The sequence below is a fragment of the Gymnoscopelus microlampas genome (assembly GCF_963454915.1).
Source record: "Gymnoscopelus microlampas genome assembly, chromosome: 24".
In the NCBI taxonomy this organism is placed as follows: Eukaryota; Metazoa; Chordata; class Actinopteri; order Myctophiformes; family Myctophidae; genus Gymnoscopelus; species Gymnoscopelus microlampas.
Window position 1 is genome coordinate 6,915,363 of NC_139961.1, and position 13,150 is coordinate 6,928,512.

General features: G+C 44.3%; 1 protein-coding gene across 1 annotated transcript in view; it reads left to right on the top strand.

The window, feature by feature from the left end:
• Positions 1 to 5,290: 5,290 nt before the first annotated feature.
• The window catches only part of nlgn4xa (neuroligin 4 X-linked a), a gene marked incomplete at its 3' end in the record, with an annotated part of 218,204 nt that continues 210,344 nt past the window's right edge, over positions 5,291 to 13,150 (top strand). Inside the window, exon 1 of the mRNA XM_084050661.1 lies at positions 5,291 to 5,420. Coding sequence (XP_083906787.1) covers positions 5,315 to 5,420 — 106 coding nt within the window. The 5' untranslated portion in view covers positions 5,291 to 5,314. The remainder of the gene's footprint in view (positions 5,421 to 13,150) is intronic.

Genomic DNA, 13,150 nt, shown 5'->3' on the forward strand with positions numbered 1-13,150 from the left:
CTGGGGGGTCCCTGGGATAAAAACATATTTTGAGATGGGGGTCCGCAGCCAAATACATAATTGTGGGGGTCCTTGACATGAAAAAGTTTGAGAACCACTGATATAGTAACATAGGTTTTTCAGAATAGGCCTACTGTTAGGATTTAGAAGACATTTTGTGGAGTCGGCCTCAGGTCTTAATAGAGTATTTCTACATTGCAGTATTGATACTTTTACTTAAGTAAATTTTCTTTTCACCACAGATAAATTCATGTGTCTCTGCAGCAGCATGCCCTGCGCCCCGCCCCCATGCTGTCCAGAGCTCTCTTATAGATATAATGAAATCAAATCACCGCGGCCAAGCCCACAGAATTCCTCTCATTTTGATCAAATTATACCACAGCCAGCCCCCAACAGAGACTGTTTCATTTTTTAAGGTTAATGTGTCTGTAAAGCGCAAAAAAAACTTAACTCACTTTTACTGATCCACCCTGACAGGCTGTAATAGTCTCTGCTCTGTAAGGCTGCAACGCATCCAAACCTCATATCTCCAGATTCTAACTTTTTTTGTGTTTTTGTCGTAAATCTGTGCCCTATTTGATCATACTACACCACAGTGGTGTAAAGTAACTAAGTACATAAGTACAATTTTGTGATAGTTTTACTTTACTGGAGTATTTCCAAATGTCAGTACTTTTCCTTCTACTCCACTGCATCTCAGAGGCAAACATTATGATTTTACTCCACTACAATTATTTGAAAACTTACTTTGTAGATTTCTATTATTATTACAAAACATACATTAACCACTTTAGCCCTATTTACATTTCGGCCATTTGAAAATAGCAGATCTACAAGCTCACAATGTGTCACGATGCGACGCGTTGTGAGCTTGTAGATCGGCTATTTTCAAAAGATTTGTATACATTTGAAAACTTGTGAAATGGGACATTCTGCTTATGGAGTACTGTCTATTTTTGGTACTTTAAGTACATTTTGATACCAATACTTCTGTACCTTTACTCAAGTAATTTTTTAATTCCTGACTTTTACGTAACAGAGTGTTTCTACATTGCAGTATTGATACTAGTACTTAAGTAAGACACGTGGGTACTTTTTCCACCACTGCTACGAGCGTCACACAAAAGCAGCAAAAGTAGCAGATCTACAAGCTCGAAACGCGGCGCGAAGCGACGCGTTTCGAGCTTGTAGATCTGCTGCTTTTGATGCTTTTGAATTTGAATCCTGAACAGTAACGGTTCTGGACATATGAGGTTTCCACCCGACAGAGACCATATGTAGAACTCAGTGATTTGAAGCCTACAGTTTGCAGTATAGCTTCATTTGCACCTCAGTGCTCTGTGCCCTGGCTGATTGAACCACTTTACACCTAAAGTATAATATATAATATCGTTGCTGTCAGGTAGAATCCTCATACTGTCCAAAAGCATTACTTTTCAGGAAAATGGAGGAGAAACAAAGAGCCTGTGTTCCAGCACGCTGGCCAACCTATCCGCTTGAGTGTCTAAATGGAAGTACCGGAATTTGGCGCAAGTACCGCCCAGGGAAATGACGTTGACCCTTTTCAAATGTCTTTACATTCTCCGTGAATGAAACGAATGTTGCGATTGGTCGAAAAATATTGTTTCAGGGGGAAATGCGTACGACGGACACCTATAGACACTCTCTGCCAGTGGTGGAAAAAGTACTCAAAATTTTTACTTCAGTAAAAGTATCACTACTGCAATGTAGAAATACTCTGTTACAAGTAAAAGACTGGAACTAAAAATGTACTTGAGTGAAAGTACAAAATGTATTGGTATCAAAATGTACTTAAAGTACCAAAAGTGAAAATACTCATTATGCAGAATGTCCCATTTCACAACTTCAATATGTATACAAATATTTTTAAAATAGCAGATCTACAAGCTCACAACGCGTCGCATCGCGACGCGTTGTGAGCTTGTAGATCTGCTATTTTCAAATAGCTTAAGAATATATAAGGCTAAAGTGGTTAATGCATGTTTTTGTAATAATAATCTAAATCTACAAAGTAACTAGTAACTAAAGGTTTCAAATAATTGTAGTGGAGTAAAAGTGCAATATTTGCCTCTGAGATGTAGTGGAGTAGAAGTAAAAGTACAGAACATTTTAAATACTCCAGTAAAGTAAAAAATACCTCAAAATTTTAATTGAGTACACGTACCTAGTTACTTTACACCACTGCTCTCTGAATTAGGGTCGGGACCAGGCCTTTCTCCTCTGAGATGAGTAAAGGCAGGGAACAAGGCTATAGTCCACACTGCATCACAGTTGAGTTGTTCTTTTTTAGGCATCCAGGACTGTTTTAATCACTTTAAATCTGGCATCCATATTTGTGGGGATTTTATAGGCGGCAATGTCTTCTCCTTTCTTTTGTTTTGTTAAACAGGGCGTAATATTGTGACACATTTTAATACTGTGTGCTATTTTTGTATTAGTCTAAATATTATTTCGATCGGTGCCAAATCTGTCTGGTTGGGGCTTGTTTTCCACGAAAAGAAAAGGGCCTCAAAATACAGTACAGTAGCCTTTTTATTTAGGACTAACTAGCTCACTGTTGACGCTCTAAATTCTTTGTTTTTTGAAGCCCACGGCAACTAGCGAGACAGCTTATATTTTGCACCTCTCTGGTCTGGTTTCTGCACTGAGCGTGATTTCTACCCTATAAATCCTTCCTCATGTGAGCTGTAACCACACACATCACCCGGTGCTCAATCTGCCACAGCTTAATCCATCCAACACACACACACACACACACACACACACACACACACACACACACACACACACACACACACACACACACACACACACACACACACACACACACACACACACACACACACACACACACGGATTAACTTCATTATCACAGATGCAGGGGCGGATCAGCTCCTGTTTTTTTAATCCACTGTTTTTCAATGTGGGCTCCAGGGAACACAGGTCTGTAACTCTGAGAGTGTGCACATGGAACCAAATGGACCCTTATAAGGTCTGTAACTCTGAGAGTGTACAAATGGAACCAAATGGACCCTTATAAGGTCTGTAACTCTGAGAGTGTACAAATGGAACCAAATGGACCCTTACGGGTCTGTAACTCTGAGAGTGTACAAATGGAACCAAATGGACCCTTACGGGTCTGTAACTCTGAGAGTGTACAAATGGAACCAAATGAACCCTTACAGGTCTGTAACTCTGTGTAACAGAGAGGACCTCTGTTACTGGTGTTTGGCACTTTATAGCAGTTTGCAGTTTCATTTTGCACATGATTTTTATCATTGAATGATTATCATGCGGGCAAGTGCAATGTGTAATGTAATAGTGCAATAGAGAGGGTAATGCTGAGTCATGATTGAAAGCTTAACATGTACCAAGTGGTTCTGTGGCCAGTGTAATTGGGCTGGTCCAAGTCAGAATGGCAGAGGGGGGTTGTGATATAATTTGTAATTGTAAGGATGTTGTAGTAGTGTGTAGAAGTGTGTAGTTGTAGTAGTGTGTATTTACTTTTTGTTCATTACGTTTCAAGATAACATGTGGGTTTAGGTATTTATTGTATCTGTTTATTGTATACTCTTGTTTAGAATACACCCCTTACAATGGTATAGTCCAGGCTGGCTCATTAGCTCAGCTGAGTATAAAAAGTGTCCACTTGTCAGTTGATCAGAGTCTGTGGAGGGAGAAGAGCTGCATGTGATGGTCTTGTCCTTTTTGTATGTTCAATGGTGAATAAATACACCTTCGGGTTACACCCTACACCAGGGCTCTGTACTGCTTCCAGCCGCAACCATGGGCACACTCTGAGAGTGAACAAATGGAACCAAATGGACCCGGAACCTTCGTGGGTCCATTTGGTTCCGTTTGTACACTCTCAGAATGAAATGATGTAGATTTTGGGTCCCAGAAGATAGACACCCACCCGGCATAGGGAAGTAGAGCGGTTTATTTCACTGAGCTATTATTTACGGTATGAACTAGATTCATTCCATTCGTTTCAACAGGCTGCTGAACAGTGGCACCTGAAGCAAATCACACCCAGGTGTTGCAAATGCTGCTAATTAAAGATCAAAACGGAAGGCTGCTGCTAGACAAATCCACAGAGCCGCTTCTGTGGATTCGTCTATAGCGTAAGTGCTTGTGTGTGTGTGTCGTGCATATATTTATAAGTGTCGCAAGAGCGTATCCGCGTGTGAGTGCGAGTGTGTATGTGTGGGAATCAGTTGCAGGTTTATGTTGAAATCAGTGGCAGGTGTTCATGTTACATGGAGAGAGACATACGTACAGTACATGCATACTGTACATACATACATACATACATACATACATACATACATACATACATACATACATACATACATACAGTCACTTTTAGAAGTGGCTGGCACCTCATATAATAAATGGTATCCAATGGGGAGTCTGTAGCCCTAATGGATATCAAACTGAGGGTCCTTGAAATTGAAAAAAAAGGTGGAGAATCACCGGTTTAATCACTTCTGTTTTCTCTTTTGGTTTCCAGGACGTCCCATGAAGCTGGCTCGTTCCCCGGATAACCGTAGATCACCTCAGGCTGCCTCCTGCCTACGAGTCGCCAACGAGGACGACGGGAGTTCCCTTTTTATCCACGGCAGCAGCCGACCAACCAACCAACCCCCGTTCACCGATGCAGGCTCTCGGGATGGGGGCTGCTGAGCAAGCTGCTGCGTTCGGCCGGGGGTCCGGGTGCCAGCGCACGGCCTGAGGAATATTAAAGCGGGGGAGGGGGAGGAGGAGGCTGTATAAAAGGGTGGGGGGTGGGGAGAAGGAGCCTCTAGGAGGAGGTGGGCGGGCTCAGCTCGGCGTCGGCGTCATCGTCAACGCGAGCGCGGATCGTTAACCTTACAACCTTTTTTTTTGGGTGGGGGGGGTGGATCGGGACGAGGATATGTCTCTGACGGAGGCGCCTTCGTGGGCGCGGTGTGCCTCGGCGGGCGGCAGGTCCAACCTGGCGCTCTGGATAATAGCGACGGGTCTGGCGGCGGCGGTGTGCTCGGCCGCCACGCAAACCGCCCAGCAGCCGCAGCCGCAGCCCGTGGTCACCACCAACTACGGCAAGCTGCGCGGCGTGAAGGTGACGCTGCCCAACGAGATCCTGGGCCCCGTGGAGCAGTACCTGGGCATCCCGTACGCGCTGGCGCCCACAGGCGAGCGCCGCTTCCAGCCGCCGGAGCCGCCCATGTCGTGGCCGGGCATCCGGAACGCCACGACGTTCGCGGCCGTCTGCCCGCAGTTCCTGGAGGACCGCTTCCTGCTCAACGACATGCTCCCCGTGTGGTTCACCGCCAACCTGGATACGGTGGTGACCTACATGCAGGAGCAGAGCGAGGACTGCCTGTACCTGAACATCTACGTCCCAACGGAGGACGGTAAGGATCCACCCACCTTCTCTTTTTACTGTCCTTTTTACCTCTTCTTGTTTCAACGTCTCCTCTTTAGGCTGCAGTCACGCAGGGACGTGCACAGATAGACTCTAGGTGGAGCTAGAGCACCTGCCCTTTGCCCTCTTGACCGGAAGTGCCCTTTTGAAAAAAAGAAGAAAAAAACGTCTTTTTTTTTGTTGTTTACAGCAGGGGTCTTCAACAGGGGGTCCGGGACCCCTAGGGGGTCCTCAGAGTTACTACAGGGGGTCCGCCAAATCTTTATGTGATTATGATTTTTCTTTTTACCATAACCACTCGAAACCTAGCATCCCTTTTCTGAGGAGAACTTTAGCCAAAAATAGCAGATCTACAAGCCCACAACGCCTCGCGCTGCGAGGCGTTGTGGGCTTGTAGATCGGCTATTTTTGGCAAAGAGGTATAGGTGTAGAGGGAAAAAAGAGCAGACCAAGTAAACAAAAAAAAGTATAATTTACTTGAGCACCTGCCCCTCAAAATGTCTGTGCACGCCACTGCAGTCACACATCTACTTCACAAGTGCTCAGGTAGCTCGGTCGGTAGAGCACTCGCCGTACGACCACATTAAGGTCGTGGGTTCGAATCCCGGGCACCGGCAACTCAGCGTATGAGTATAGCACGGCTTGGGTGCGGCAAATCGTGCGGTAAGTACTGGGAGCTGATGGTAGGCTATATATAGATAGACAGTGCCAGCATGGAGTGTAGGTTTTCCGGTGTGTAGTTTGTTTGGAGAGTGTTGCCTCACTGAAAGTAAGAACTACAAGTGAAATGGCTGACAAGTGGGGTCAACGCACAGAGATGATGTCCTATTGGTTGGTTGCCAGGTCAAGGTTCCTCAATGTTGAACCTAATTGCATAGTACAGTGGTTCTCAAACTTTTTCATGTCAAGGCCCCCCAAATTGACACTTATTAGCCCGCGGACCCCCATTTCAAAAGATATGCCAGGGACCCCCCCTAAGAGAAGATTTTTGTACGGCTCTAGCAGTGATTCTCAACCATTTTGATTTCAAGGACCCCCAGTTTGACATACATTAGGGCTACAGACCCCCATTTAATGGCATTTCTATCACTTGGACCGCAATTCATATTGTAATATCTATGTCAATTTAACTCTGAGAGTGTACAAATGGAACCAAATGGACCCGTTAGGGTCCATTTGGTTCCATTTGTACACTCTCAGAGTTACAGACCCATAAGGGTCCATTTGGTTCCATTTGTACACTCTCAGAGTTACAGACCCATAAGGGTCCATTTGGTTCCATTTGTACACTCTCAGAGTTACAGACCCATAAGGGTCCATTTGGTGCCTAATCTATCATTTAGCTGGGGACCCCCTGGAACTCCCTCAAGGACCCCTGGGGGTCCCCGGACCCCACTTTGAGAACCAATGGCGTAGTAGACTTGAACTCTCCACATAACCAGCTCTGACAATGTGTGATCGAACCTCGTTGTTGGATCCGGGTTCCTCCAATTCCTCCGGTTCCCGGATCCTCCTGACCCTATAAAGCTGCCGCGTGTGACGCCACAGATGTGTGACCGTATAGCTTTAATTCTTCTCTGCTTCTTCCTTGAGCCTCGAGTCTCCCAATAACCCGGTTCTGAAGTGGAGCATTCTCAGAGCGTCCTCCTTTTCCGTGTTGTTGCTAATGAATCATTGTAGCGAGCGAATTAGCCGCGGACTGTGACTAACCTTTATTTTGGCAGAGGGCCTCTCTTGGTACTTTATGAACGAGGTTCCCGGGAATTGGGGGGTTTTGGGAGGGGGTGGGGGGGGGGGGTCTGGATTACGTAATGGCGCCATCAAGAGACGGCTGCTGCCGTACCAGCATCTAACATTTAATTTAGCTGTTCCTTTTCTTTTTACCACTTTTGAGTTGCAGTGGTGTAAAGTAACTGAGTACATTTGCTCAAGTATTGTACCACATTTCTATACTTTTACTTCTACTTCACTACATCTCTGAGGAAAATGTTTAACTTTTACTCCACTACAATTATTTGAACACTTTAGTTACTTTAGTTACTTTGCAGATATACATTATTATATTATAGAACATACACTGACCACTTTAGGCCTATTTTATACACAGGCTACTTGAAAAATAGCCGATCTGCAAGCTCACAACGCGTCGCATTGCGACGCGTTGTGAGCTTGTAGATCTGCTATTTTCAAACATTTTAGCACTTTTACTTTAAATACTTTAAGTATATTTTGATGCCAATACTTTTCCACTTTTACTCAAGTAACATTTTGAACACATGCAGGCCTTTTACTCGTAACAGAGTATTTTTAGTTTGTGGTATTGCTACTTTTTTTTTTTTTAAATATCGCCATCGAGAGACGGCTGCTTCCGTACCAGCATCTAACATTTCATTTTGCAGTTCCTTTCTTTCCACCACTTTTGAATAGTGAGTCAGAGTTGTGTGGGAGTGCCTTTTTGATCCCCCCCCCCCCCCCCCCCCCCCCCCCAAACTAAAAGGTGATTTATGCTTAGTCACGCGTCGGTGTTGCGCACCAAAAAATTAGCCGATCTACAAGCTCACGATGCGCGGCAGTGTGACGCGTTGTGAGCTTGCAGATTGGCTATATATATTTTTGGCTGCACGATACCGGGTGAGCAAGTAAAGAGTAATGGGGCTTTAAACATGACCTTTTCTGACCGACGGGAGAGAGTGCCTGCTGTGATTGCAGAGAGCTTATGATGGTGTGTGCTGTAGAGCATTAACCCATTAAGACCGGGAACGCATCTGTGTCACTTTAGATTTCTTTGGGCTATTCAAAAATAGCAGATCTACAAGCTCATAGCGCGGCACCGAGTGCCGCGCTATGAGCTTGTAGATCTGCTATTTTTGAAAAAACGTGAATAAAAAAATATATATTTTCCAAAAACTGTTAGGATTTTGATTTTTTTAAAGAATCGCTTAATTTAAATAATCACTTGTATTAAGGTCTTAATGGGTTAAAGTGCTGTGGAGGGAAGCACTGATGGACTATATCACTGCTGTCGGCCAGAAACCTCTTATCTCCATATTTGTGTTTTTTTCCCCCCCCTTTAAATTAAAGCCTTACTTTATCATACTACAGTGTCATGCTAAAGTATAAAAAGTAGCAGATCTACAAGAGCTTGTAGATCTGCTACTTTTGATGACTTTTGAATTTGAATCCTGAAAAGTAACATATGAGGTTTCCACCCGACAGAGACGAGATTTTAAAAAAATGAACAAGGTTCTGTTTGTGTGTGTGTGTGTGTGTGTGTGTGTGTGTGTGTGTGTGTGTGTGTGTGTGTGTGTGTGTGTGTGTGTGTGTGTGTGTGTGTGTGTGTGTGTGTGTGTGTGTGTGTGTGTGTGTGTGTGTGTGTGTGTGTGTGTGCGCGTGCGCGTACGTGTGAGTGTGTGTGGATAGCTGTTTCCAAGGCTGTCTCTATATTTTTCCACACAAGGCAAACACCCCATTTAACTAGAGTAGGTGTCACTCTTTGTTCCACTTGTGTCCATACACTTCATCCATCCATCCATCCATCCGTCCATCCGTCCATCCGTCCATCCATCCATCCATCCATCCGTCCATCCATCCGTCCATCCATCCGCGTCTTATAACACCATGTCTTGTAGGGACCTTATGTCTAAGTCCTCGTACACTTGACGCATGCTTTACACATGTTTCATGGGGGGGTGAAGCCGTTTCAATTCATTCCCTATGGAAGGCACGTGGTTTTGAAGCGCTGACTTATCGCAGGGGAGGAGGGGTGAGGCCATGAATGAATTGAAACGGCTTCACCACTCAAATGGAACCATGAAGCATGCGTAAAGCATGCGTGGAGTGTTTTAACTGTGTGTACGAGGCCTAACGGTACCTCATGTACATAACCTGGTACTTTTTTTATGATATGCATGTTAGCCTACAGTACGTCTGGGAATAGCGGAACGCGAACCGCTAATTTTTTTTCCAGAACGGGAAACTGGGGCCGGGCTGCGGCTGAGTGTGTTTGAGACTAGTGAGGCCCCTCAAGGAAAACAAACCTTGAGCTAAAGGGTTTGGGAATGTGGCAATAAAACAGATTCCCATTCTTAGCAGCCACCCTGGCTCCAGTGTTGATTTTGACAACACATTTTGATTTATTTTTTTGAATAAAATTCCATTTAGTTTTAGTCATATTTTAGTCGTCTGAAAGGTTTTACTTTTAGTCTAGTTTTAGTCCACTAAATAAAAGATTATAGTCGACTAAATCTACAGTTGTTTTAGTCGACTATAATGTTTGTTGGCGGTGGCTTGATGGCGTCGCAATGGCTGATTTTACACTTGGTTACATGCTGAAAATAGCCGATCTACAAGCTCACAACGCGTCGCAGCGCGACGCGTTGTGAGCTTGCAGATCTGCTATTTTCAGAGCGCAACACCCGAGCGCAACCAAACATAAAAAGCTGACTTGTCTTCTACTGGATCTCTTCTCCACTAGTCCCTCATTGACATTTTAGTCTAGTTTTTATTTGTTGACGAAAGTGTCAATATATTTAGTCTTAGTTTGAGTCATCATACCATAGTTTTTATTTAGTTTTCGGCAGTGAAAAAAGGTAGTCGACGAACACTGAAATCAACACTGCCTGCCTGGCTCCCATGTTAGCCATGGGAGAGAGTCTATGGCTCCTACTGTAGTCTCACCTCCATGCTATGAGGTTAGCGTGGGGGTTTGCGTGATGATTGTTTGATGATCAAGTGTCTTGCAGCAGCAGCAGCAGCAGCAGCAGCAGCAGCAGCAGCAGCAGCAGCAGCAGCAGCAGCAGCGCCGCGGCCTAAATTTAGATTGAGCTCTTGAGTACTGTACTGTATAGGCCTACAACACGGTAGATTAAAGAGACACTGAATGGGGGGATAATCTCACACAATCCCAGCCAGGGCCGGATGCGGGATCAGGGAGTCCATTCTCACAATGCTTCCACAATAGCTGCTTTATTGTTGTGCTCGGGGCAGGGGATGTAAGCGGTATAACGACGTAACCTTTTGCCCCGGATAAATACCAATGCACTATATAGGACAGTGGTTCTCAACCAGCCATTTGGCTCCAGTACACTCTCAGGGTTACAGACCTTTTAAGGGTCCATTTGGAACCCCCCTCAAGTAACCCAGAGGGGTCGCTGTACCTCAATTTAAGAACCAGTGGGGTAGATGACAGTGAAGTGACAGTTGAAGGACTTTTAAGACCTCAAATAATGTCAAATGTAAAAAAGAGGGAAGATTTGCTATTTTCACATTATTTATCTGTGGAACCGAGTCAAACACAATTTCATGCCTCAACTACAATTCCAAGTTCTTGTCAGGGTCGGGGGTCCCCAGTTCAAACATGATTATTTTGGGGGGGGGGGGGGGGGGTCACGGCCTGGAAACATTGAGAACCATGTGCACTAGGAGGATATCGTTGATGTCGGGCAGAAACCTTGTATCTCAATTGTTTTTTTTGTTTTCATAAATGAATGCCCAACTTCATTATACTTCTGTGTGAAACACAAATGGCAACAACAACAAAATAGCTGATCTACAAGCTCATTATGTGTCGGGATACGTTGTGTTGTGAGCTTCTAGATCTGCTATTTTCACAATATTTATCCGTGGAACCGAGTCAAACACAATTTCATGCCTCAACTACAGTTTTTATCAGGGTCGGGGGTCCCCAGTTCAAATATGATTATTTTGCGGGGGTCACGGCCTGGAAAGGTTGAGAACCTTTCCAGGCTGTGTTGTTTGTTTACAGTTTGTTTCATTCATGAATGCCCAACTTCATGATACTATTACTGCAGTGTCACACACAAATAGCAACAAAAACAAATAGCTGATCTACAAGCTCATAATGTGTGGGGATGCGGCACTTGTAGATCTGCTATTTTTGATTCCCGTGAAAGTTTAGGTTTCATTAATATTTAACCAATGGTGAGCTCATTTAGTCACAAGGGCTTGTGACTAAATAATGACATTGTATCACAGGTTATGTTTTTAATATATCCTGAAAAGTGCGGATATTGGACATACAAGGTTTCCACCCGTCAGCGACAATTATGTTAATGTACTGCATCATGGCTCCTTTGTCGTAGCTATATAGAATGGCTGCTGGCGGCTTCAAAAGCATTCAATGAAAAATAGAATTAGTTTGTTATCAGCGAGTCTCGCGTATAGCGCCAGACGATCAGAGATCTCCGCCTATACCGATTCGTCTGGGGGGAAATCTAAATGCAATTCCTGGAGCGGAGAAAACCTCCGCCTACTGCTTATGGAAATCAAATTAAATCACTGTCCCAATATGAGATTGGGGAGGTCAGGGTTGAATCCCCCGACCGGGTCATACCGAAGACTATACAAATGGTATGCCTCCCTGCTTGGCACCAGGGATCGAGGGGTCATCAATATGTCCGTACACGGACAAATGTGTCCGTGGCAAAGACTTGGTCTCGTCCGTGGCAAATTTTACATTTTCTTTTTTACACACCATTATAATGTTCTTATTTTGATCATAAGACCCAATTACTGAATGTCAAGTCTCTAGGTTTTCTTCAGAATATGTCTGACACTGATTTACTACGTGACTGTGGCACAATTAGGGGTCCACTAGGACAGTGGTTCTAAAACAACCCAAAAAAAAAACTAGTGGTTCTCAAATGTTTTATTTGCAACGACCCCCTTAACTCTGAGAGTGTACAAATGGAACCAAATGGACCCGTACACTCTCAGAGTTACAGACCTGTTATCGTCATTGAGGGCTAGCTCTTTGTGTGTTTCTGGTAATGTTATTGTCCACTCATTTTGTATGTCTGTGGCAAACATTTGACCAAAAATGTCATTCAAACCTCAACAAAGTTTACAAAGGTTCCTGACTGCCCAGGTGTCACACCAGCATGAATGGACGTATAGGAATGAGCCTATAGATGCATATAATGTACATTGTCCATTGTGTGAACTGTAGTGTAGGTGTTAAGCGACGTGCGTGTGACGTCATTAAAATAGAGTCCCACCATTAACAAAATCACCAATAGTCTACAACACTGCTTGGCACTCAGCATCACAGGTTGGATTTGGGGGGTAAGTCCCTGCGACATATAGTATACGTTATGGCCATATGGTGGACTTGTACATCATGTGACATACTAGTGCAGGGGTTCTCAAACATTTTTGGCTCAGGGCACCCCTAAAAATAATGTCTTCGTCCATGGCACCCCATCATTTTTACATTGTTACTTTGTAATATCTGTTTCCATTATGACAGATTGAAAATAGCTTTATACTTGACGGTTAACCACTTGAACCCAAGTGTCCCCATTCTGGGGGGAACATTCGCCAAAAATAGCAGATCTACAAGCTCACAACGTGTCGCAACGCGACACGTTGTGAGCTTGTGGATCGGCTATTGTTGGCGAAGAGATTTGGTGTAGAAAAAGAACACACCAAGTACAGTGCAGGCACTAAGTATAGAGGGTCTAAGTGGTTGAACTGAAGTGATATTGATGAATTCCAGATATTATCAAAGCATCCTGTGGCACCCCTGGACTTGCATCACGGCAAGGGTGCCAGGGGACCCACTTTGAGAAACCCTGTACTATAGTGTCATGGACAAGGTGTGTACTTGTAATCAAGCTGCCTCACACTACAGAAACAGGAGATGACACAACCTACCCTCTTTGCATTGGTTCTGAATTGCTGTTTATTTATTTTTCAATT